The sequence below is a fragment of the Nycticebus coucang genome, chromosome 9 (genome assembly GCF_027406575.1).
Source record: "Nycticebus coucang isolate mNycCou1 chromosome 9, mNycCou1.pri, whole genome shotgun sequence".
Taxonomy (NCBI): Eukaryota; Metazoa; Chordata; class Mammalia; order Primates; family Lorisidae; genus Nycticebus; species Nycticebus coucang.
The window spans coordinates 108,151,770-108,178,155 of record NC_069788.1 but is presented as its reverse complement, the minus strand read 5'-3'; the positions used below and the strand labels follow the sequence as shown (position 1 = coordinate 108,178,155).

Sequence of the window (26,386 nt, the reverse complement as noted above, 5' to 3'; positions counted from 1 at the left end):
TTAAATCTTGAAGCATCAAAGTCCTCTGAGACAAAATAAATAATTTGTCATGCACCAGGAGGAAGCAGGCAGGCAGAAGGGCTGACCTTGGGTAGGTTTGGTTCTGACTGAAGGGTTTTCTTAAACCCCTTTGGAGAGAAAGTGAAAGGAACAGCTCTGAGCTTCTTGTGTAAGCTTCAGAGTGACCAGAAAGTAGATGCTGTCCTGTGTTTCTAGGTGCTTTGGGTCTTTGGGGAAGAGATGGGTGAAACAGTGACCAAGGGAAAGAAAATGCCAATGAGGTGAGGGCGGTAAGCAGGGGAGGACTGGAGGAAGTTCAACAGGTAACAGGAACATTTGCCCAGACAGGCCAGAGCACCCCATGCCCCAGCACCCCGCTGGGATCCCAGCCCAGCACCACAGATTCCCTGCTGTCTCATCTACCTCAGCTGTTAGGAAAGGTCCCCAAGGCTCTCCATCAATCAGGAGAATGCACCTGACCCCAGAGCTCATGGCCAGGCCACACACACAGAGAAGGGGATAACAGTCTGGCACTCAAGACCTGGGAACACAGAGTGGCCAACGACAAGATGCTGCTTCTCTACCCAGTCTCACAGTGTGACATTCCCAGAAAACAAGGAACCAAGGCCTAAGGTGGGACGACCAAGGGCTGGAACATGGTGTTCCGTGCATATCTGGAACCTGGCTGCCTCCCTTCCTGGAACCCAGTGTTCTGTACATATCATAGGCAGGAAGTCCAGCCGCAGGAAGTCCAGCCACAGAAGTGGCCACAGAAATCACTTGCTGCAGCAGCCACTCCAGAAAGCAGTGGGGAGCCAGGCCCCCAAATCAGAAAGCCCACTTTCTGCCATAACTAGACTCATTTATGAGAGGAAGGCAGCAGAGCTTTGATGGCCCCATCTGCTCTGCCTCTCGTGAGGGCCCAAGGTGAGGTCAGCACTCTCAGCCCTCAGGGAAGTTTTGATGGATCTTACAAACCAAAACCAAAGCAAATTCAATGTAGAAAAAACACCAGAAGATACTACTATAGCCCTGGACTGTTTCTTAGTGTTTATGTCACTGTCCACAGTTACACAGAGATACAATGTCCCCTCACATGCACACACTCCTATACACACACCTTTGTGCACACTCATCCTCCCCTGTGTTGTACACTTAGGAAACAGGCCTGAGAGACACTGTTCTCTCTGTAGGCGCTGCAGACAAAGCTGTGGCTCTCTCTAGTGTTGGGTTAAACTCTGGGTTCACCCCAGAGCCTGGTCCTGATAGGCAGCAGGATTCTTGAGGCTCCTCAGGCAGCTTCTTCCACAGCTGGAAGGGTCCAGGAACTGGCTCCACAGCTGGCTGTCCCTGAGCAGTTCCTGGACCTGGGCTGGAGTCCTTGCAGTGGCTTCAAAAGTCCCATGATTCCAGCCACCTCAGTCCTGCCATTGGACTTTTGGGGTCCTGGGCTAAGGGACCTACCATCCCATAAGCCAGAGGGTGGAAGAGGTAGAAGCTGTGAGAGAGAATCCAGAAGGAGCAGTTGGCATCACAGCATCTCAGTGGAGCTGTGAAGACAGCTCCTCCTCGTGGCACATCAGTCTCTACCTCTGAGCCCCATGCCCTTCCATGACCACGTCTGTCTGAGCACGCACACTATTGTCTGAGAGCTTAGTAGGTGCCAACTTAATGACAATAAAGGAAAGGGCTCTTCCCAAGAGGCCCAGAAGGGGGACCTGTCTAAGGGTTTGTTTGTGGGCTATTTTGCCCAGAGTGTTTGTTAAAATGGGAATTTAACCCTCTTAAGATGGATACGTGCTCATAGCTCTCAGGCCCCACCATGAAAGCCAATGAGTCTCAGCAGGAGATCTGTGAGGCCTGCCAGAATCTAGGCAAGGGGGCTATCCAAACAACACCGTCCTCCCCGCTGTTCTGAGCTTCACCCCTACCATTCTCACTCTTCCTACCCTGTCTTTCAGACAACCCTTCAGGCTGTCCTGGTAGAGAGCCCCTGTGACTAAGGAAGGGTACCCTTCCAAGTGTGCTGGGATGGTACAGAAGCTGGGAACCATTGGTATAAGGAGAGAAAGCAAAGAGGCAGCTCTCTGCTTCTCCTACGTGGCTACAAATCAGGATCACCTGGTGGGGGGGGGGCTCTGAAAACTGTGGCCCCACCCAGACCCAAATGAAAAGGTACCTCTGGGGATAGGGCCCAGGCACTGGCACACTTTAAGAGCACCCCAGAGCAGCACCCTTAGAGTCCCTTAGCCCAGGACTGCACCCAGGGCTGAGTCCCTATTGGGGGTACATGCAAGGGGCAGGGAGGAGCTCACCTGTAGGCAGTTCCCAGAAGCAGGCTCAGGACTCCCAGCACATGTATGCCCCTGGCCAGGCACGGGGAGTCCATGCCCCAGGCACAGAGCCGCAGGAGGGTGTCCCACAGAATGCCTAATAAAGGGGAGAGACACCTGGAACCAGCCTGTCAGACAGTGACTTCTGGGGTTCAGCAGAAACGACCCACCCCTGGTTAGGGAGCAGAGATTCACTCCAAGCACTGCGGCTCCATGGCGGTATCTTTCCCCGTCTCCTCCACCCCATCCTCGCTTTGTTTCCGAGTCCAGCTGGGCAGCACTAACCTGTCAACATGCTCGAGAAGAGCATGGCTGGGAAATAGTGGTGGAAATAGAGGATCCGGCCCATCAGGAAGAATGGGAAGTAATGAAGCATCCAGCCGAGAAGAACCTGACCGCCGCCTTGCAGAAGGACCTGGGACAGTCCTGGGCCCCAAGCAGCACAACCCCAGTTAGAAGATGGGAATGGGCAGAAATCCTGGTTTCCAAGCCAGCCATGCCCCTTCCTTGCTGAATAAGTCACATCGCCTCACTGGGTCTCCCTCCCTCATCTGGACCAACCCAAACCGCCCTGTGGCAACTGGAACAAATGGGTCTTGAGAGCCCTGGTCACTACCCAGCCCACTGAGGTCTCAGCACCAGTGGCAGGCACGCCAAACACCAGCAGGAGGTCTGATGCTGGTGCCTGGGCAGGAAGTAGCCCAGCCTCTAAAGAAACTACACTCCTCTACATCTATAGACAGCCTCCCTCCCACCCCCTTCCCATGTCTTGCTGCCACACAGATCTTTGCGGTGGCAGACAGGGGTACAGGCGAAGTGAGAATGAATAGGGGAAGGAGTGAGTATGTAGGATTATGACTGCTCAAACAGAGAGTCGCAGAGGCCATTGCAGAGGACCAATGCTATGATCTAGGCCTGGCAGCTCTAGTTAGGAGCAGCACTAGGATAACCTGTTGACTGTGCCTTGTAGACCCTTCTCTATCCCACTTGAGGACAGGGCCATGGAACAAGGAGAGGGCAGCAGAGAAAAGATGGGAAGACCTGTATATATAGCACAGGAGTTAAAAATGAAGGCTCTGAGGTCAGGCTGTTTGGGTTTGAACCTCAGTTCTATCACTTACTAGCTACAGTCCTGGGACGGGTTTCTTAATCTCATTGTGCCTTGGTTTCCTATACCATAAAATGGATGTAGTAATACCCTACCTTACAGGGTTGCTGGGAGGATGTTTAGTAACATAACACTGGGTATTTCGTGACTGTCAGCTTTCAAGAGCAGAGGAGGAGGGAAGGTGTGGGGTGGTCCTCAGCAGGCAGGCCAGCCCACCTGGGAGCACAGCAACCCTGCCAGCTGCTAGGTTGTGGGAGGGAGAGCTCAGGGAGCTGACCTTCAACCTCCGCTGGCAGCTGTGCCCCTCTCTGCATAGCCACAGCAAGGATGCTTCCTGAGAGGAGGTAAAGGACAATGCTCAACAGATTCAGCCACCAAACCACCTGCATGGAAATGAGAACAGGCAGATGAGAGGAAATTTCGCACATGCCCAAGGGCCTAAGCTGGGAATGTTCGGGCACTCACCGGGTTGCCAAGCAGATAGACTCGGAAGTCTGTATCATTGATCCCTGAGAAGCGCAGACCCTGTGGAGCAGAGAACACTCCACTGATCCAGGGCCCACCTCACCCCCCCAGCCACACGCCTCCTAAAGGGGAGACGGCCAGTCACCCTTCACGGATAAGGAGCCTCGATAGGAAGCCCAGAATGTATGAAGTCTACCTGAGCTCACTGGGAAGCCAGGGTCAGAATCAAGCCAGAAAACAGAGCCCCACGTCTGATCAACCCACCCCCAGCAAGGCCTCAATCTGTCACCTAGCACACTTCTTCCTGGGCTCCATTTTCTGGTAGGAACCACAGCTTTGGGCCCTACCTGATAGTTGATAGGCCAATGCCAGGGTTTGGAAGTGAACTCATTGTCCTTGGGTTTGAGGCCATTGTTCCCCTGCAGAAAGATGAAAAAGAAAAGATAGTCAAGACAGAGATCTAGAGAGCTGACAAAAATATGAGGCACAGGTATCCCTGATACACAGTCAAGTTTATCTCCTCTCCCTTGCAGGGAAGAATCAGATGCTCATGCCCAGCCACTGCCCACCTACCTACAGCAACTGCCTTACTACCGTACTTCTCCCATACAGGGACAAGCCTTCACGTCCCATCAGAGATGGTCCCTTTGGACCCTCTAGCCAGACAGAAAGAAGAGAGAGAGGAAGAAGGCACTTGCTCCAAGGGCACAAAATATATTCCCATCTGACAAGGTGTCACAAGGGGAGGGGTGAGGAGGGATAGAAAATCAGGCTTACTTATTTACTACCTTCAGAGGCCAACTTCAAATAGAAAAGTAGGAACCTCTGATGAAGGTTTTGACTTTAACATGCTTATTTTAGCCTAGTGTTTCTCAACATTATTTTTTCATTATTGCCCTCCCCCTACAAACCAGGAACCTGTTCAGACATTTCTTTTAAACACCCTTCATGAGACTATTTTGTTGTTGTTGTTGTTTGTTTGTTTTGTTTTGTTTTGAGACAGAGCCTCAAGCTGTCACCCTGGGTAGAGTGCCATGGCATCACAGCTTACAGCAACCTCCAACTCCTGGGCTCAAGCAAGTCTCCTGCCTTTGCCTCCCAAATAGCTGGGAGTACAGGAGCCTGCCACAATACCCGGCTAATTTTGGGTTATAGCCATCATTGTTGTTTGGCAGGCCTGGGCTGGATTCGAACTCGCCAGCTCAGGTGCATGTAGCTGGCGCCTTAGCCACTTGAGCCACAGGTGCCGAGCCCATGAGACTGTTTTTTTAAGAGCAGGATGTCAGAGAACCTCCATGAGACTTTAACACCACAGCTATCCTGTATATCTGTTTATGTACTGTATGAATACTTGTGCTTTATACATAAAAAGGTAAGATGTTTTTGCCCTTCAAGAACACACTTCCCATTAGGAGGGAAATCACACTTTAGCTTGAAGGACCCAACTTAGCCCCTCTACTCCAGTAGCCAAGAATATGCAATAACCTGTCTCCATAGGGTAAAATGAGGCCTTTGCTAGAACAGGAAGCAGTAAGGTGAATATTTCGGTATTGGCCACCAGGACTAGTGTAGGCCTTGTTATCAGGATAAACTGAAAAGGCATTTCCTCAGAAGCAGTCATGCACTGAGTTAGGTCAGAGATTCCCAACCTCAGCACTGCTGACATTTTGGGCTGCAGAAATCATTGTTATGGAGCCTCCTGTGAACTGTAGGATATTCAGCATCCCTGGCCTCTACCCCCACATCCACCCATTACACCAGCCCTAAATTTCTCCAGACATCGCCAAATATCCCCAGTAGGCAAAATCACCCTCAACTGAGAACCCCAGGTCTAGCCCAAGAAAGATCCAGAAGGCTTGGTTCAGTGAACTGCCACCCAGTTCCTTACTAATCGGACTCATCAAGGTGTGGGAATAGTTTGCAAGCCTCTGTACGATGGATGAGTTGCTCTCCTAGAATCAAAAGTGCCATGGGTGCTGTCAACCCACACAGGCCAGCTGCACAGCCCCTGAATCACTATGGCTGCTTTGAAGGGCCTGGGGATGAGGAATGAATGATTCTGGACCCCTGGAGCAGTTGCTGAGGGCAATCAATTTCCTTCAAACCAATACAGTTTAGTCCTAAATCTCAGGGGACTCCATCCAGAGCTGTAACAAGCGAGGGGAATCCTATTCACTACATTAAACTCTGAGAACTCTTGCTCCTCTACTGAACCAAAGACAAAGGGAAGAAAAAAATCTATAACCATTACAGGCATATGTACTTTAGAATTGTTATCTATGTTTAAAAATCTAGATGGGCTCATTCCAGCTAACCTCATCAGGCAACCCAGGCTTCTCTTGTCTTAGGCCTCCACTCCACTGGCAGAAGGGTTCTGCCCTTATAGTTTCTGTAGTCTGGACTCAGTATTTGGGTCTCTCTTCCCTCCCTGACACTACATTGACTGAATAGGAAAGCTCTCTTTTCTTCTTTGACTCTCTCTCCTAGATAATGAAAGATGATATAAAACTCTTTAGATTTAGTCTTAAAGTTCTACCCAGACCCAGAATGATATTCCGACTGACAGGCAGAGTCAAAAGTGGTATGTCATCAGGGCACAGTGACAGCTACAAGCAAAGAGTCAGAGAAAAAGTGACCCAGAGATCATGTAGTGTCAACTCATCACCTCCCAATGTGTAAAAATGACAAAATTTGAATTTTTAAAATTTAATTTGATGAAATAAGTCAACTACACTGACTGAGTACTGCTTACATAATCACTTCCAGGAAAGTCCACTTGACACCCGCTCACCAAGGGAAAAATACCAACTGCTAAACCTACCTACAGCCCTGTGGGTGGAAAGATAATCTGGCTTGAGATACAGTGATCTTTAAACATCATTCTTGCAGAACACAGGTTTTCCCATGAGCCAGAGTAAGGGGCTTTCCCACTAAACATCAAAACTGCAGCAGGATTTCCCTAATTCATAGGAAGCAAATTTAAGCCAGTGGGTAGGATTTTCTCAATTTAAAGATTTCCACTCTCAATTTTTCTTAAACCTTTAATGCTACAACTACTGTCAGTTACTAATGATAGTGAGTGTAAACAACGGGTCTCAGAAAACCTTTAAAAAGAATGAACCAAGTTCCCTAAACAGTTTCTATCCAGGAATATGAGTAGGCTCATGGTTGGGATTTTATGCTGCATATAAACAACACACTCGAATTAGCTGTTCATCCTAACTGATCCTAATTTCATAGGATGGAATGAACTATCAATGTCTCATGATCTTCAACCAAGAGTGTTATAATTTTTAGGGGCTGTGTCCTTTGAAAAGATTTGAAAATCATTCAGAGGCAGAGGAGTGTAGTGGTAATTAGCACTGATGCTGAAAGCCTACCAGCCTAGCTTAGAAGTCTGGATCCACCTATTACACTTAGCTGTGTGAATCCTGGGCAAGATCTTAATCTGTCTGTGCCTCAGTTCCCCCATCTGTAAACTGGGAATGACAATAATTTCCAAAAGATTAAGTAAGCAGTAAGTGTTAGATGAATTAATATGAAGTACAGAGCGTATAGTATTGGCTGGCACGTGAGACCTACAGATGTAGGAAGTCCTCCACGAGGGGGCAGTGGATCTATACCATGGATATAGTTTTGGGCTTCAAATCTGTGGCTGCCCAGGAACAAACAGAAGCGGTAGAATGAGAAGGGACCACAGTACCCGGATCATGACCATGTGGGACTCCAGCAAGATCTCAGGAAAACTTGGCTGTAGCACATCTAGGCTGATGTTTGGCACTAGAAAAAAAAATGACAGAAGAAAAGCCTTTGTCACATATTTTCTCATCACAGTCTATCAACCCATGGTATCCACATTCCCACCAGAGTCCAAGTGCAGCTTTTCTGACAAGCTGATGACAAGTAGGGGAGAGTGTTGAGGAGATGGAAGAAAGTTTGGCCCAATTCTTGTTCACTTATTCAGCTTGTATTAAGCACTCATAAGGCATCAAGAGAAATTCAAAGGAAACAGATGACAAGGCCTCCGCACCATCATTATGGTAATGGTTCAATCAAATGTTGCTGTCCTGTTAGGGATAAGGTCCGTGGGGACAGGGACCAAGTCATACAGCCCCAATATGGCTCTGGCATACTCAACAAAGAGTTAATAATTTATATCAAAGTTATTTTTTTACAAAAGAGTTAATTAGCTGGTTTGGCTAAACGAGGTGGTAAGAATACCACAATGGAAAGCACAAAGAGGAGGAGAAATCAAGCATATGCTTGAAGGAAAACAGATGATGAACCCAAAGACTTAGTGAGTTGAAGTTCACACTCGAGTGGAAATATAAAATTGGACCCTGGGTGTAGAGACGTGGGGATTAGATAAGGGTTGTAGCCATTGCTTTCTGTAAAGGTGGTGGCTGGATACAGGGAGAGAAGGAGCCCTACACAGGGACACAGGCCAACTGCCAGCCTGCTCCAAGCCTTTAGGCTGGGGAGATGCCCATAGTGTAGGGGAGAGAAGAGTCCAGAGGGAGATAAGACAGATGGACCTACAGATGGTCACTGGTCATTTGAGGGAGAGGCATTTAAATAGGGAGCAGATAAGAAGAAAAAGGAGGTAGTTACGTAGTTACAGACAACTCACACGGAGGATTAGTTTTAAAAAAGGAGTAAAATGGCAAGAAGAGGAAATGACAACAGAGATTATGAAGGTTTCTTTTTCTTTTCTTTTCTTTTTGAGACAAGAGTGTCACTATGTCGCCCTCAGTAGAGTGCCGTGGCATCACAGCTCACAGCAACCTCAAACTCTTGGGTTTTAAGTGATTCTCTTGTCTCAGCCTGTGACTATAGGTGCCCACCTCAATGCCCGGCTATTTTTCTGTTGCAGTTGCCATTGTCGTTTAGCTGGCCAGCTAAACTGGGTTCAAATCCGCCAGCCTGGGTGTATGTGGCCAGTGCCCTACCCATTGAGCTATGGGTACCACCTGAAGGTTTATTTTTCTAAGATAAGAATTTCTTATAAATGTTTCTCTTCAGAGCCAGCCCAGAAAGTGACCTCACTCACATTTGGGATTGATGTGGTCCTCTACATTCCAGATGGAGTTGAGGGTTTCTTTTAAGTATGGATTACAAGTAACTTCCAGCTGCTCCCAGCCCCTGTGAAAAGTAGTCACAAATGATTCTCAGAAGACCTAAAATTTACCAAAGAGTAGCATTCTCTTCTCTCTCTTTTCAACATAGTGGCCATCATTTTTTCAATTTTACACTTTAACTATCCCAGGAGTACCCTAGCATATGGTAGTCAAATTTTAGAAAGAGACATAGGCCTAGAGAGTTATTACCATGAGCCAGATATATAATGTTCAACTATCAGAATGCAGAACCCTAGAGCTAGCTACCTTGGAGCCCTGTGCTCCATAATACACTAATGCCTTTTCTTCTTCCATCTACCACTAAAAAAAAAAAAAAAATGAAGTGAGCATTGACCACTAGAAAATGAAAACTTCGGGTATACTCCTTATAGAGCGAAAGGAAAAGCACAAGTTTTGACTGGGATGTCAAAACCCCAGAGACTTACCACTTGGGCAGCATTTTTCCTGACGAACCCAGGACACAACCTGTGACCAGATGGATGAAGCGAATTCGACTTCTCAGCACTTTGATCCGGTTTCCAAATTTTCTGTTTACAACTTCAATCCTCCAGAAATCATTTGAGTCCCCTGTCCCATTCTGCCACATAAATCAAGAAAAAAAAAAAAAATACCAAAAAAGTGAGATAAATTTAGAGAAAAGGTGTCAGAATGGGAAATGGCCACGCTTTCAGATGCTACTATGTTACAAAGGTGAAAGACCAAATCAGTTTCAATATTTGACATGGGAAAGGTATCAAGAAGACAAGCTGGACCTTACTGGCTCACACCTGTAACTCTAACACTTTGGTTTTTGGCTGGGGCTAGGTTTGAACCCGCCACCTCCGGCATATGGGACCAGCGCCCTACTCCTTGAGCCACAGGCACCGCCCGCAACCCTAACACTTTGGGACACTGAGGTAGGAGGATTGCTTGAAGCCAGGAAGTTGAGACCAACCTGAGTAACAGCGAAACTCCATCTCCACAAAAAAACGTAAAAATTAATCATATATGGTAGCTCATGCCTATAGTTCTAGCTACTGAGGAGGCTGAAGTGGGAGGATTGCTAGATCACTTGAGCCTAGGAGTTGGAGGCTGTAGTGAGCTATCATCATGCTACTGTACTCCAACTTGGGTGATAAGAGTAAAATCTCACCTCTTTCAAAATAAAAAAGAAGACCATAGAAATATCCCAAATGATTGGCATTGCCCCAGCACTCACTATTACAACAAAAAAAGGAATATAATTCCTGGAACTAAAATTCCAGTTCTTCACTTTATAGGACTAGAGTTTAAGTTCTAAATAGATATTTTTGCCTCCAAACCAAACTCAAGACATCACCCAGATTCAACAGAAATAGATCCAGGCCATTTGTGTCTATTACACTGGTTATCTGGATCCTCATCTATGGAAGCCAGAAGGGTCTGGCCTGGATATTACACTTTGGAAATTCACATAATTATGTCTATTCTCCTTAGAAGATGTCCACAAGAAAGTTGAAGACACAGGTCAGAGAATTGGCTCTAGTACAATGTGAGCTGAGCAAACAGAAAGAGGGCAGGGGAATCCACCTCAAGGAACCCTGAATCTTTATTGAAGCACCAATGAATGGCCTGAGAAGGGAATGTAACTGATAGTCATAAACATAGTTTTCCACTAGTAGTTTTTGTCTTTAATTATTCCCCAAAGGTCACCATAAATAGGAAAAGTTAACAAATTCACATTTTATATTATACTTTATTTTTAAATATTTTTATACCCATATATCAACATGTAGAAAAATTTTTGTAAAATTTTATAGTAAATATTTGTAAATAAAGGTATATTTAGCTACAATTTCCCATTTTCCCTGCAAATGTATGGATGGTGACTTCTAGGACACCCTGTGTCTCTCTGAGATAGTAAAATACAAAACCTATACAAATAATACCCCTCTGAAGAATAGGGAAGTGATCCTTAAACATGAAGCCAATGAGAATTTGGGATCTGGCAAAAGATAAACTTATGTATTCATCTGAGGCTGTACTGCAGGTCCTCGGCTTCTATGTCCAGCATGATTTTAAAAGAGATCCAAATAGGATCTGTGGCTCAGTGGGTAGGGTGCCAGCCCCATATACCGAGGGTGGTGGGTTGGAGCCTGGCCTGGGCCAAACTGCAACAAAAAAATAGCCAGGCATTGTGGCAGGTGCCTGTAGTCCCAGCTACTTGGGAGGCTGAGGCAACAGCATTGCCTAAGCCCAGGAGTTGGAGGTTGCTATGAGCTGAGACGCCACAGCACTCTACTGAGGGCAATAAAGTAAGACTCTGTCTCTTTAAAAAAAAACAAAAAACGAAAACAGAGAGAGATCCAAATAGTATTCATAGTTGACATTTATTAAGTATCAGAATATCTGGGCTTGGCACCTGTAGCTTAGTGGTTAGGGCGCCAACCATGTACACTGAGGCAGGCAGGTTTGAACCCAACCCGAGCCTGATAACAATGACAACTACAGCAACAACAACAAAAAAACAGCAGGGCATTGTGGCAGGTACCTGTAGTCCTAGCTACTTGGGAGGCTGAGCCAAGAGAATCTCTTGAGCCTAGGAGTTTGAGGTTGCTGTGACCTGTAGATGTCATGGCACTCTACCAAGGGCAACATAGTGAGACTCTGTCTCAAAAAAAAAAAAAAAAAAGTATCAGAACATCCAAATGGCATGGTTATTATGCAAGGAGAGGGATGGAGACAGACTTCGTAGGCTTTTCCACAGCCAGACTAGCTGAAAAGCTCCCAAATGTCAAGAGAGTCCCAGTGCAGCCTCTAATCCTTAGGAACATTCCAGAATTCTGAAAGGATGATCTCCTGCCACATGCCCCTGAGGCAAGCCCTGCAACATGGTCACACCCCAGCTGCTCACTTACTATGCCATAGCCAGTGACTTGATAGTGTTTCCGGGTCAGGGGGGCCTCATGATAATGACTGTGTAAGTTCCGGGAAGTCCTAGAAGTTAGAAGAGAGAGACGTCATTATCCTGAAGAAAGGAGATGTGCAACATCTCTTTTTTTACCAAGGATATTCAGAGTGATCTGTTAGGATAAGAAAAATTAACATCTAATCTATTAATCCAACATATCAGGAACTTATTTCCTATTTACTCACAAGAAATATCCAGAGAATTGGAGAAGAGATTTGAGCCCAAACCAGGAGAGACAGATGGTAGGAGCACTGAACCACATGCCAAGAAAGGGGCTAACTTTAGGTGCTGGCGGGGGAGTGGGGTAGGGGGATGACTTTCACACATTTAGTAGCTTTGAAGCACATAGCTGGCCTGACTTAAGAGGCAGGTTTGGAGAGAAGAAATTTAAAACTTATAATCTACATATGCCTAAGATAGGTAACCTCCCAGCTCCCATTTACTCTCTCTACTCCCATCACCAGTTTTTAAAAGTAGAGGTCTGTGGGGGATGAGAGGAATTTAATTTAGCTTTTATTTATTCAGCTTTTTGTAACAATGCTTACTTTCTCCCATAATGAGAGATAGACATTCATTATAAATTTTTTGGAAATTTCCAAAATTAAAACTTAATTATAATAAATTTTAACTTATTAATGATAAAATGAAATGTACTTAATGATAAAAAATGTATTATCAAAAATCGAACTGACTAGAGAAAATACTAATTGCTTATCTTTATATATACATCTAACTATATTTGTATAAAAACACATACATATACATACACGTCCTTAATTTTTTTTAATCTGCACCTGATAATTACAGTGTATAAAATTTTTGTGGGGCTGCTTTTGTTGTCTATTGTTTCTGCTTATTTTCGCACATGGTGCCCTATTTCCTCGTGTGCTCTGTTATTTTTGACTGTGTTTTTATTCACACTGTTGCTGAGAACCTATTTACGGGAATGGAGGACAATGTCCTTCCCAAAAGAAGACTTACATTTCCTTTTAGCCAAGCATCTAGGAGACGTTAACACAGTATTATATTCATTTAAATTCAGGGCTTGAAGATTTTGAGACCACCCAGGTGAAATGAATTCAAGTTGCAAATCCATGTGAAGATCAACTAGTAGTTACAACTTCTCAGGACCTAGGGATAGTTCTCCATCCAACTTCCAACATTTTGCTTGGGACCAATGCAACTTTCCTGGGTATAGATGGACAGGGCAGATTTACCTTTACTCTAAGACTTTTGGGGTTGCAAATTTTGAGAAAGGATCTCTTACTATATTTATCACTTTGGGTGAGCCTAGAGGCTTGACTTTAAAACCTCTTCTCTCAAAAGAGCTAAAACAAAAGACTAAAAACAAGATTGTAGGATCAAGGCAAAAGTGGCTTTAGTGTCTCACTTGTTTCTCTGGATTCCTGTTTTCACTTGGATTTTGGCCTGGTGACTCTTTAATATTTTGTCAGCTTTTTTATGCTTTTATAAAAAAGTCTCTACGTTATTCTAGCGTTTTTAGTCATTTTCAGTGAGAACATAAGCTAAATAAACTAGCTCGCTGTATTCTCAGAAACAGAATCCTACATCTTTCTATAGTGAGCCACTCAAGCAGCAGCTTTGGGCAACTCAATTTTTCTCTTTTTTCCTCTAGGAAATGGGAAACTGAAAGGTACTCTCAAAGTTCAAAGCTCCCCAAAGTCAAAACAGGTAGGCAAAGACTGGCCTGCTTACTTCAACCTTCACAAAATGCTTCTCCTATTCTAGCACAGCAGCTCTGTTGCATTTACTAAAGCCTCATCTGTGGGAGGTGGACAGATAGGCTGATCTCTCTGCAGGCCCTCCAATTCAGGGTAAAGCACGAAGGCTGGCCCTCCCTGTAGCTCCTTATCAAGAACACTGATGATGAAAGAAGCCTGGAGACAGCCCATCCCTCCTGGAGAATCAGCAGGCAGGCAGGCTAAAACCTTTGAACTCCTAATTCACAGTTAGATTAGGGAAGCTGGTTTGTCTGCCCTGCAGAGATGAAACTTGTTTTCCCCTCTCCCTTTCTCAATGTTTTATTGTTGACAATTTATTATCCTATGCTCTTCCACCCAACCTGGGTGGGGGTGGGGTTGGGATTCTTTTTTTCCTATTTTTGAATTTTGACACCTTTGGATTTTTTCATGAATGCTTTGTTTTAAAGATCAATAGAAGGTTTCTGAGGAATTGGAGTGCTGCTGCATTGCCTCAGTCTGCCACTCTGTGCATGAGACAACGTACACCTCTCTAGGCTTCTCAGACTTCATGCCTTAAGTTGGTGTGAAATCTCCTTCTTCCTTCTGAACTGTCTCCCTTGTCAGCCCCCAGCCCAAGTTGGGGTTGCCCTGGAACCCTGACACTCATCCAAACCTGACTTCTGTTTGTTTCTTACAAGAAGTCTCTTGTAACTCTCATCTACCCAAACAGCAAATTTACTTACTCTTTGTGTTCTAGTCGAATGATGTCTCCATGTCTCACAAACTCTACTGGGAAGGAAGGGTCTAGAGGATCTGCAAGAAGAAACAGGCATTGATGTCTGACATCCTCCACTAGGCTAGTATTAACTGAGAGCCTCCCAGTAAACACGGTATGTGCCAGAGGGACCAAAGACAATGCTTGAAAAGACTCTTAAAGAAGGGGAAATCTTTATCAGGTAAACAAGTAGGGGAAAGGCACTAGAAGTGTGAAAGAACAAAACTCATTGATGGATGGCAAATGGTTTCATACTATTAGAGTGGTGGGGACAGGAAGGAGAGTGGGGACAGGAGATGAGGCTATAAACAAGTGGGGCCACACTGTGTAGGCCAGGCTGGGAAATGTGGCCTCTTTCTGAAAGGCACTGAAACCTCCACTGTTGCTTAAGCTCAGAAGCTAATGATTTTCCTTTTATTATTATTATTTTTGAGACAGAGTCTCATTTTGCTACCTTTGGTAGAGTGCCGTGGCATCATAGCTCACAGCAACCTCAAACTCTTGGGCTCATGTGATTCTCTTGCCTCAGCCTCCCAAGTAGCTGGGACTACAGGCACCTACCACAACGCCCAGCTATTTTTAGAGACGAGATCTTGCTCTGGCTCAGGCTGGTATCAAATCTGTGAGCTCAGGCAATCCACCTGCCTCAGCCTCCCAGAGTGCTAGGATCACAGGCGTGAGCCACCACACCCGGCAAGATTTTCTTTTTAGTAAGAATAATAATTAATTCTAAAAATTAATTCCATGCAAATGACCATTTGCCCAGCTCTCCTCAAAATCAAATGTTAAATCCTATAAATTTTTCCAGTATTATCTTGTCTCTGGCAATATACTTGCTAGTGTGAAGTGAAGAAAATGATAAAATGATGAAATGATGAAAGGAACTACTTCTGTATCATCAGGAAGTCAAGACCTGATGATCTAGAAAGGCAATGACATGGAAGAGGAGCTGGCAAGAATCACAGCAACACAGAACTGATCCTTGCAAGATTGAGACACTAACACACTATAAACAGATTAAGGTCAGGAAGGATAAATTTTCCAGTGCAAATCACCAGCTCTCAAGAGAATTAGAGAAGACAACTGCAGAGATATCCCTTCCTATGCTGCCTTTTAAGGTTTCTTAGAAAGATTAATTAGTAAGATGGTAAGTCAAGTAAGTCAATAAGGAAGTTTTATTACATATGGATCTAGGAGAGGGAAATTTATAACCATCACAAACACAATATACCTTAGTCTATAAAATTTTCACAAAACCTTTAGCCACTTAGGTGAAATGCAACCTTCTTAATTCAGAAGACACAAGAGAATAACAAACTGAGGGCATTCAAAGATTTGGTTCATGCCCACATAACTTAGAAATAAAGCTGCTCTTCCCTCATAACTCTTCAATGTGATAAAACACTTACGTTTGGCCCGTTGGATTGAAACACAATCAACAAACAATTATTGAAAGGATAATTGAGATCATAAAGATGTCAGAGATGCTCAGAACCTCTCTTTTGAAGGCATGAAAACTGTTAAGGAGGACTCAGAGTAATAACAGAAGCAGTATCAGTTCCTGACCACATTACCTGAGTTTGCATTGTGTTTCTTGATAATCCACAGGTTGTTGTAGTCCTTGTGCAAATACGTGGTGACCTGGGTTGGGGTGGATGGGATGGGGGCAGAGGAGAGAGAGGAGGGAGAGAGAATATCATCACTATCAGCACAGCTGGCCAAGGACAATCAATAGCAAATCAAAACTGCTTAAGCCTCTTTCAATGTCCTCAGCCTTTGGGCCTGGTAGATGGTTCATGTCTGTAATTCTAGCACTTTGGAAGACACAAGAAGGAAGGTTGCCTGAGCCAGGAGTTCAAGATCAAAATTCCCAGCCCCTGAGAAGCCATGCTCCCCAACAGCGTTCAGAAGTAGCAACAATGAGTCAGAGTCTTTTCCTTCCTTCTGCATTTAGAAGCCTTGTCTCACAAGGGCTTTTTTGAGTTTGTTGTTTTTGTTGGTTTTTTTTTTTTAATCTTTCTGCATCTCCTCCTTAAATTTCCTACCTTCTAGAAGAAGGAACTATGTTACCTTGTCTTAACAATCTCTAACACACAAAGAAGATTTAGTAGATTTTTAAAAGTAATTAAGACCATTCCTCAAATTTTATAAATAAAAAATTCATGCTATTATATTTTCTATAATGTGGTAAAATGAAACTAAAAACCTTCATATATATCCTGTCCTAGGGCTTCCCCTGGCCATTTTTGTACACACTGATTTAAAAAAAATTGTGTACATGTGTTCACTTGCACATATCTATAATGCCACATGCAATTAATTTAATAGCAAAAATCCGGAAAGAGCATGAATGTTTAGTAATAGAGAAATAGCTCAATAGTATGTCCACTACCATGCAATATTATATGGAATATTACATAGCCACAAAAAAGTGTTTCAGAGTATTTTTTAGCAATGTGTGAAAAGTCTCATGAAATGCTGAGGCTGCAAACAGCTACTTATTATCGGGCCCTGTTCTAAGCAATGGGCAAGTCTTACTTAATCATTAATCATTATTACAGCTCTATGCTGTAGGTACTAGGATTATCCCCACATTACCTATAAAGAAACTGAAGTTAAATAATTTGTTCAAGGTCACACAGCTTAAGAGTTAGGGAAACAGGGTTTAAAGCAGGGCAGCTAACTCCCCAGGACAGAGACTATATACACACAATTATGCCAGTTATGTAAGCAAGCAAAACAACACCTGGAAACAATAGAAAGTTTGTGAGTTTTTATAACCCCAATTGGACAAAATGTGACCAAGTCATGTGCCACATAAAGAGATTTCAGTCAGGGACAGAACACACATACCAGGGTGGTCCCATACCTATTCCATGTTGAGGTGCATTTAGATAATATAAACACTTACCACTGACATGCCGTACAGGTCTGTAGCTAGTAGCATTAAGCTCTACCTATGGCCTAGGTGTGTAGGAGGCTGTACCACAGCCTCTGTGACTTCACACAACAACAGTGCCCAGCAGGCATTTCTTACAATGTATCCCTGAACTAAGCGCCTCAAGACTGTCCTTACAGAGACTTGGAATTAGCATTTATGGGAATAATTCTTTTGAGTGTGTCCTGGCTCCTTCATTTGAGCATCTTTTGCTTTGTTTCTTGCCGCACCCCCGGCATCAAGCCGTGGCGGGATGGCTCTGTCCGCGTTGTAAAAACTGTGGTAAGGCGGTGAGTGCTCCCCGGAGCGTTGCCCCCGGTCCCCCTGGCCTGCAACAGCAGCGCATAAGTTGCCTAGCATGCCTTTTAGTGAACGTAAGAATTCATGAGGTGCGGCATAAAGGCCTGAATAACCTTTACCCTGAAACCTGTTTGAAACTTGTTTGTTGGGTTGAATGGTTAATTGTTGCTTGAATGTCCTCAGAAACTAAGAATAAACATAATGACTTACTAATCCATGACTTCATCTATACAATGGAGACTAAATGTCTCCAAGGGAACACGTTCCCACCATAAAGGTCAGTTAATTGAAACAATGTATCAAGAGAATGCAGGGATGATAAGTTAAGATGTTCCTACCAGATACCCGCTCCCTCCGGTCTCTTATCTCTACCTTATGTCCCTTTGAAACTGTTTCTTTGAAATAAGTTTTCTATGAAATTGCTTTCTCTATAATTTTGTCACTATACACTTAAAACATATACATAATTCACTATCAATTCACTAACAACATAAAAATCATAATCAAATATAAAAATATAAAAATACAAAATGTGAACAAAGCAGTTTTACAAAGAAAGAAGGTTTAAACATAGATAAAGAGAAGTAAAAGAGTAACTGCTGATAAGCAGCAGTCCTTTGTTCCCCCTTACGGGCAGAAACATTGTCTAAGAAAAGACAGTTGACTACTCCCATCTACAAAACTCGATAAGAACTTTGTAAGCATCAGCAAGTCATAAAAATATCTTTTGTAGTTTGTAAGACATTGTCAAAAATGTATAAATACCATGCCTAAAAATCAGTAAAGTACAACTGCTTTCTTCATCATCCTTGGTGTGTGGCAGTTTGTCATTTTCCTGCGTCGCCCTTTCAATCAACCTGAGCCGTTCTCGCCCTGAAAGCCCTCGGACTGAGACTCATTCGACTGGCGGTCCGCGGCAGCTGGCGCCTCGAACAGGGACCTGAAGGACAGGTGATCTTTCTTTTTCTTTCTTTCCTCTCTTTTTCAGATTGAAGGCGACTCTCACCAGGGAGCTGCAGTCCCGCCGGTAAAGGCTGACCGGTTAAGTGTGAGTAATCCGCAGGACAACATGGGGCATACATTGGGTAAGGAAGAACACATGCTCAGTGTCATGATACAGCGTTTATTAGAGAAAAATGGTTTTCATGTGTCTCTCAAACGGTTGGAGGAGCTTATACATTTCATAAGGTTGGTAAGTCCTTGGTTTCTGGAGGAAGGCTCTCTCTCTCTCTCCGATTGGAAAAGGGTGGGACGCGAAATGCGGAAATACATGCAAGAACATGGGGAGAAGGTCTTGCCCCCTCAGGCTTTTCCTTTATGGTTACAAGTTAGAGAACTTTTAGCTGACAATACCTTTTTAGAAGCATTTATAAGAGAAACTGATTCGGAGGTTGGTGATCCTGAATCTAAAGGGGCACCGATTCCTGATGAGGTTCCCCCCGAGGTTCTTAAAGATCCTGAACCGGTACCAAACACTGAGAGCGTTGTCCCTTCGGCTCCAACGCTCAAAGACATTCTACCACCACTCCCACCGGTCGATAATTCCTCAGACAGTGACGAGTGGGATGTGGTCGATGAATTTACTAAACCAGATGAGAGGGACAGAATGAATGATTTTATTCACCCCCGCCGAGCTTACCCGGCTGTTCGTGTCCCAAAAGTCACATCTAAGACAACCTCACAAGCTCCGCTTCCCCGCGTACCTCCTTGTCTCCCTCCGCCGCCCGCGGGCTTTCAAGCGGCGGTGCGAGAAGCCCGTCAGCAGGGAGATTTTACATTTGCTTTCCCGGTACGCTTTCCCACTGAGGATAGGGCACCACCCACCTGGGAACCTCTGTCGTTAAAGACGCTTAAAGAACTGCAACAGGCTGTCCGTACATCGGGAGCTTCTGCCCCTTATACCTTACAAATTGTGGAATCAATTAGCAGTCAATGGCTTACCCCGTATGATTGGCAGCAAACGGCCAAAGCCACGCTTTCCCCAGGTGATTATATTTTATGGAGAACAGAGTATGAAGATAGATGTAGAGAAAGTATTAATCAACATGTAGGAAGAAAAGCACAGCCCACGCTGTCCATGCTTCTAGGGACAGATGAATTTGCTTCTTTTGAAAATCAAATTAAACTACCCCGACAATTTTTAGAGATAGTCAGCCATAATGCAGTCTCCGCTTGGCGAAAAATACCTCCTCCGGGAACCAAGGGCACAACTTTAGCAGGCATAAAACAGGGTATGGAAGAGTCCTATCCTGACTTTATTTCTCGCCTGGAAGAAGCTATTAATAGAATGCTTCCACCATCAGAAGGCACAGAATTATTACTCAAGCAATTAGCTTGGGAAAATGCAAATACGCTGTGTCAGGACTTAATACGTCCACTCAGGAAAACAGGTACCTTACAAGATTATATTAAAGCATGCATGGATGCCTCACCAGCAATTGTCCAGGGAATGGCGTTTGCTGCAGCTATGCGGGGTCAAAAATTTAGTTCATATGTTAAAGGTGCTTTTGATAGAGACCCCAGTAATACATGTTTTGGGTGTAATCCCCCACATGACTTGCCCACTTGTTATAACTGTGGGAAGCCAGGTCATATACAGAAGGATTGTAAGAAATCCACCGGTGCTAATAATAATAATAATAAGTCCCGTGGATTACCCCCGGGACCATGCCCTCGTTGTAAGAAGGGCAGGCACTGGAAAAATGAATGTAAATCTAAATTTCATAAAGATGGAACCCCCTTGTCAGACAAGGGTGCTAACTTTATTGATACCAACCAGACAAAAAACTAGATAAGGGGCGTTCTCCTAGCCCCGACTCCAAGGGAGAGTCTCCTGCTCCTACCGCAGTACGACCTAAGTTAGAGCCCACATCTACTATTAATTGTATACCACCTGAATGGACAATTCATGATCTCCCACGTGGGACTCCTGGCAGTGCAGGCTTAGACCTTGCCAGTTCTAAAGATATAATCATATCCAAACATGATGGTGTTGTGTTAGTTCCCACAGGAATAAAAGGAAAGTTATTACCAGGTACTGTTGGTGTTATATTGGGACGAAGTTCCAATTACACCAAACATTTTGAAGTTGTTCCAGGAGTAATCGATTCTGATACTGAAAATACAATTAAAGTCATGGTAAAGTCTCTAGTAGAAACTACACAAATTCATAAGGGACAAAGAATTGCTCAATTACTATTGTTGCCATATATACCACTCCCCACTTATCACTTACATGATGCCAGGGGAGAGGGACAGTTTGGATTTACTGATAAAGATTGTGTGGCTCTTATACATGATTTATATGATAGACCGATGTTAAAAATGAAAATAGAAGGCAGGCCCATTAAGGGCCTGATGGACACAGGCGCTGATGTAACCTGCATTGCTGCCTCCGACTGGCCGAGATCCTGGCCGGTTCATCGAACTGAGTCTTCTTTAGTTGGTCTCGGTTCTGTTTCTGGTGTCATGCGTAGTACATCTCATTTGTTATGTGAATATAAGGACAAGAAAATTTACTTTCAACCTTATGTGTTACCCTCTCTACCCTATACTTTATGGGGACGAGATCTTTTACATGTCCTAGACATGAAACTAGTCACAGGGGATCAACTGAACGATCAGTGTTTTTCATAGGGGCCACTGCAGAAAACTATGCCTGTAAGATAAAATGGTTAACAGATGTTCCTGTGTGGGTTAGTCAGTGGCCCCTAACAACAGAAAAGTTACAGGCATTACAAATTTTAGTACAAGAACAATTAGATAAAGGTCATTTAGAGGAATCCACTAGTCCATGGAACACTCCTGTGTTTGTCATTAAGAAAAAATCTGGCAAATGGAGACTTTTACAAGATTTAAGAGCAGTAAATGCCATTATGGAAGACATGGGCTCCCTTCAACCTGGGCTTCCGTCTCCTGTAGCAGTACCAGAACAATGGTCACTTATAATTATAGATCTGCAAGACTGCTTTTTTACTATTAATTTACATCCTGAGGACTGTCCTCGTTTTGCTTTCAGTGTTCCTTCTCTAAACTTACAGGAACCGTTTAAAAGATATCAGTGGAAAACTTTACCACAGGGCATGAAAAACAGCCCTACCTTATGCCAAAAATTTGTGGCGGCTGCATTAGCAGCACTGAGAAAACAATTTCCTAGTGCTTACATAATTCATTATATGGATGATATCTTGCTAGCTCATCCTGAGCTGCCAAAAGTACAGCTAATGCTAGAAAAGGCTATAGAACAATTAACTAAATTTGGCTTAGTTATTGCCCCAGAGAAAATTCAGAGAGATAAACCATTAAGTTATCTGGGACAATGGATTCACTCTGACTATATTGCACCTCAAAAGGTGCAAATAAGGAGAGATAAATTACAAACTCTTAATGATTATCAAAAATTACTGGGAGAAATAAATTGGATTCGACCTTTTCTGAAGATTACTACGGGAACCCTTAGTCCTTTGTTTACTATCTTACAGGGAGACTCTAATCCCCGTTCCCCTAGACATTTAACTCCAGAAGCCTTGCAGGCTTTACAAGTTGTTGAACAGGCTTTAACTCAAGCTAGGGTTAAACAAATTAATTATCAAAACCCATGGTCTTTACTCATTTTTTCTACTGAGTATACTCCTACAGCTTGCCTATGGCAGGAAGGTATTTTAGAATGGATTCATTTACCACATGTTCAGACAAAGATTGTTGCTGATTATCCATACCTGGTGTCTTTATTAATTGATAAAGGAAGAAAAAGATCACGGGAATTATTTGGTAAAGATCCTCATGTAATTGTAACTGCTTATAATAAAACTCAAGTGGAACAACTATTTCAAAATAATGATGATTGGGTATTGGCCTTACAAGGCTATGCAGGTCAAATCTTATACCATTATCCTAAACATCCTTTAATTGAATTTACAAAAACAGTTTCACTTATATTTCCTCTTATGTGTTCCAAACAGCCTCTGTCTGACGCAATAACCTTGTTCACAGATGGCTCCTCTACAGGTCGAGCTGTAGTTTTTAGCCCAGGCCTGTCTCCTCTTATTAAAGAGGTCACACAAGCCTCTGCCCAACAAACAGAATTATGGGCTCTAATCTCGGCCTTTAATAATTTCAAACAAAGGTTTAACTTGTACACAGATTCAAAATATATTGCTTCTCTTTTTCCAGCTCTTGAAACTGCTCTTTTAACAGGAACCTCAACTATTCTACCTTTATTAAAGAAACTACAAACTTTAATTCAGCAAAGGAATAATCAATTTTATATTGGTCACATAAGAGGACATACTAACTTACCTGGCCCTTTGGCCCAAGGAAATGCCACTGCAGATTTATTAACACGTACTATAGTGGCATCAGTGGCCGACGCTGAAGAAAGCCACGCCTTACATCACCAAAATGCTAACGCATTAAGAAAAATGTTTCAAATTACTAGAGAACAGGCAAGACAAATAGTCTTAAAGTGTAAATCCTGTCCTGTTACACATCATCCTTTAAAATTTGGTGTTAATCCTCGGGGTTTACGCCCCAATGTATTATGGCAAATGGATGTAACACATGTGTCTAGTTTTAGAAAATTACAATATGTACATGTTACTGTTGATACTTTTTCTCATTTTATCTGTGCCTCTGCAAGATCTGGCGAGGCCTACAAAGATGTTGTACAACACCTATTTTACTGCTTTCAGCAGCTAGGTGTCCCTCTTCAACTAAAAACAGACAATGCTCCAGCTTATACCTCTCGAGCATTTGAACAATTTTGTATACAGTGGAAAATTGCTCATTCTACGGGGATCCCTTATAATCCTCAGGGTCAGGCGATTGTTGAAAGAACTAATCAAATATTAAAATTACAAATTGAACGCCTTCAAAAAGCTCATAAATATTTCTCTCCTCATCATATTTTAACCCATGCTTTATTCGTCCTAAATCACCTTAATGTAAACTCCAACAATTTAACCCCTGCTCTCTCCCATTGGCAGCCACAATCGGCTGCCACCCTTCCTAAAGTTCTTTGGAAAGATTTATTATCGGGCCAATGGAAAGGCCCTGATGTATTGTTAACCTCCGGACGAGGCTATGCTTGCATATTTCCACAGGATGCCGACTCTCCCGTCTGGATTCCAGACCGGCTCATCAAACCGGCTCCTCCGGAGACCCCGGCGCAGAAGACAACGCCTGCGGCGGATGAAGATCCTATCTGCACAAATGAGGACGACTGTGGAAATTTCACCGAAACCCTCCAAGACCACGTGGACACAGATCCGTGCCCTGGTGAAACAAGCTAAACAACTTCTCATATCTCAAGGAAACCCTCTAACTCCTACAATGTACTTTCTTGCGTTTCTATCACTAATCTCTACTCCTAAGGTAGAAACTGCAGCTTATTGGTCTTATGTGCCTAATCCTCCTCTGCTACACCCTGTGGGCTGGCTAGATCCAGACCCCATAAAAATTCTTTCTAATGATTCTATCCGCTTAGGAGGTTTAACTGACTCAGAATCCAGACATCATGCTGCGGCTTTGATTAATTTCACTGGCAAAGCCGACTCCTTGCCTAAGAGGCAACACACCTCCTTTTTGTTTACCTACTAGCTACAGGGTATTTTTAACTGATGCTCCAGATCCTCATGATGCAAATAGACGTTATGTTTGGGAATATGAGTTACAAACTATTGGAAGTCCTAATTATAATGAAACCTGTTTATCTGTTAACTCATTACCTCTCCCTAACTGTAAAGAAAAATATAGAAATAAAAATCAATTCTGGGAATCATCATTAACTAAAACACCTACTTGGCTTTCCTGTGGATTCCCAAATGCTGCCAACAAGCATTCTCCTATAAATTCAAACACAGTCATCTGGGATTATTCTCCTACTTCTTGTTTTGATCATAATAAATATTTCTCGAACCAATTAGATAAATTTCATCAGTATCAGTGGTCTGGTACTCCCCAACCAATACGACGATGGTTCACACCTGGTCTAGTTGAGCCCATATGGGTAGCTCAAGACAAAAATAAAACTCAAATACACTATGATTTATTTAGACTTGTTGCTGCATCCAACTTAATTTTAGAAAAGAAACCTAATATGCCAAAACCAAATGCAATGTCAGTAAGAACTTGTGTTGGATATCCATATGCTCTACTTTTAGCTCCAAATAAGTATTTAACTATTACACAATCTAAAAACTCTTATCATATTTCTTGTACCGCTTGTAAAGTTACAAATTGTCTTACTTCTACTGATTTATTCAATGAACGCTTGTTTAATTCTGTTTTAATTGTTAAAAGACCCTCTTATGTACTATTACCTGTTGATTTACAAGATGATCCTTGATATGATAACTCTGCTTTACAAGTTTTACATACTGTTAATCAGTTAATTCGACCTAAGAGGTTTGTAGCTGCTTTGATTCTCGGTATTTTAGCTTTAATTTCTATAGTCACAACATTTGCGGTAGCCACTACTGCTTTGGTTCAAGAAGTTCACACAGCTCACTTTGTTAATTCTCTCAGCAGCAACATAACTCTAGCTTTAATGACTCAAGCCAGCATAGATAATAAACTTGAAGCAAAACTTAACATCCTAGAAGAAGTAGTTTTAGCCTTAGGACAAGATATAAAGTTTATACAACATAAACTTCAAACCAGATGTCATTCTGCCTTTCCTGCTATTTGTGTAACTCCTTTACCTTATAATATGTCCACTTCCTGGGACAAAACTAAAGCTCATCTACAGGGTGTCTGGAAGGACAATGATATTACACATGATTTACATACTCTTCAAAAAGATATCACTGCCATCAGTGAAGCTCATTTACCTAGCACTTCTCTTGATTCACTGGCTCAATCCCTCTCTGACAATCTTAAATCTTTAAATCCTGTGTCCTGGATTCAGTACATTGTGTTTATTGTCATTATTGGATGCTTGATATTCTGTGTTGTTTTACTGTTACCTTGTCTCCTTCGTTGTGTCTTTTCCTCCTTAAAGGCTGTTCGCCAAGACCTCTTTGAGCTACGTTTCATTAACAAAAAAGGGGGAAATGCCGCACCCCCGGCATCAAGCCGTGGCGGGATGGCTCTGTCCGCGTTGTAAAAACTGTGGTAAGGCGGTGAGTGCTCCCCGGAGCGTTGCCCCCGGTCCCCCTGGCCTGCAACAGCAGCGCATAAGTTGCCTAGCATGCCTTTTAGTGAACGTAAGAATTCATGAGGTGCGGCATAAAGGCCTGAATAACCTTTACCCTGAAACCTGTTTGAAACTTGTTTGTTGGGTTGAATGGTTAATTGTTGCTTGAATGTCCTCAGAAACTAAGAATAAACATAATGACTTACTAATCCATGACTTCATCTATACAATGGAGACTAAATGTCTCCAAGGGAACACGTTCCCACCATAAAGGTCAGTTAATTGAAACAATGTATCAAGAGAATGCAGGGATGATAAGTTAAGATGTTCCTACCAGATACCCGCTCCCTCCGGTCTCTTATCTCTACCTTATGTCCCTTTGAAACTGTTTCTTTGAAATAAGTTTTCTATGAAATTGCTTTCTCTATAATTTTGTCACTATACACTTAAAACATATACATAATTCACTATCAATTCACTAACAACATAAAAATCATAATCAAATATAAAAATATAAAAATACAAAATGTGAACAAAGCAGTTTTACAAAGAAAGAAGGTTTA

General features: G+C 43.2%; 1 protein-coding gene across 1 annotated transcript in view; it reads right to left on the bottom strand.

The window, feature by feature from the left end:
- Positions 1 to 1,362: 1,362 nt before the first annotated feature.
- Positions 1,363 to 26,386, bottom strand: part of POMT2 (protein O-mannosyltransferase 2) — a 55,927-nt gene continuing 30,903 nt past the window's right edge. The window contains exons 10-21 of the mRNA XM_053601130.1: positions 16,026 to 16,092; positions 14,420 to 14,489; positions 11,921 to 11,999; positions 9,470 to 9,621; positions 8,957 to 9,048; positions 7,610 to 7,686; positions 4,254 to 4,325; positions 3,907 to 3,966; positions 3,719 to 3,824; positions 2,619 to 2,759; positions 2,316 to 2,430; positions 1,363 to 1,498 (exon numbers count right to left, since the gene is read on the bottom strand). Of these exons, the coding sequence (XP_053457105.1) occupies positions 1,393 to 1,498; positions 2,316 to 2,430; positions 2,619 to 2,759; positions 3,719 to 3,824; positions 3,907 to 3,966; positions 4,254 to 4,325; positions 7,610 to 7,686; positions 8,957 to 9,048; positions 9,470 to 9,621; positions 11,921 to 11,999; positions 14,420 to 14,489; positions 16,026 to 16,092 (1,137 nt within the window). The 3' untranslated portion in view covers positions 1,363 to 1,392. The remainder of the gene's footprint in view (positions 1,499 to 2,315; positions 2,431 to 2,618; positions 2,760 to 3,718; positions 3,825 to 3,906; positions 3,967 to 4,253; positions 4,326 to 7,609; positions 7,687 to 8,956; positions 9,049 to 9,469; positions 9,622 to 11,920; positions 12,000 to 14,419; positions 14,490 to 16,025; positions 16,093 to 26,386) is intronic.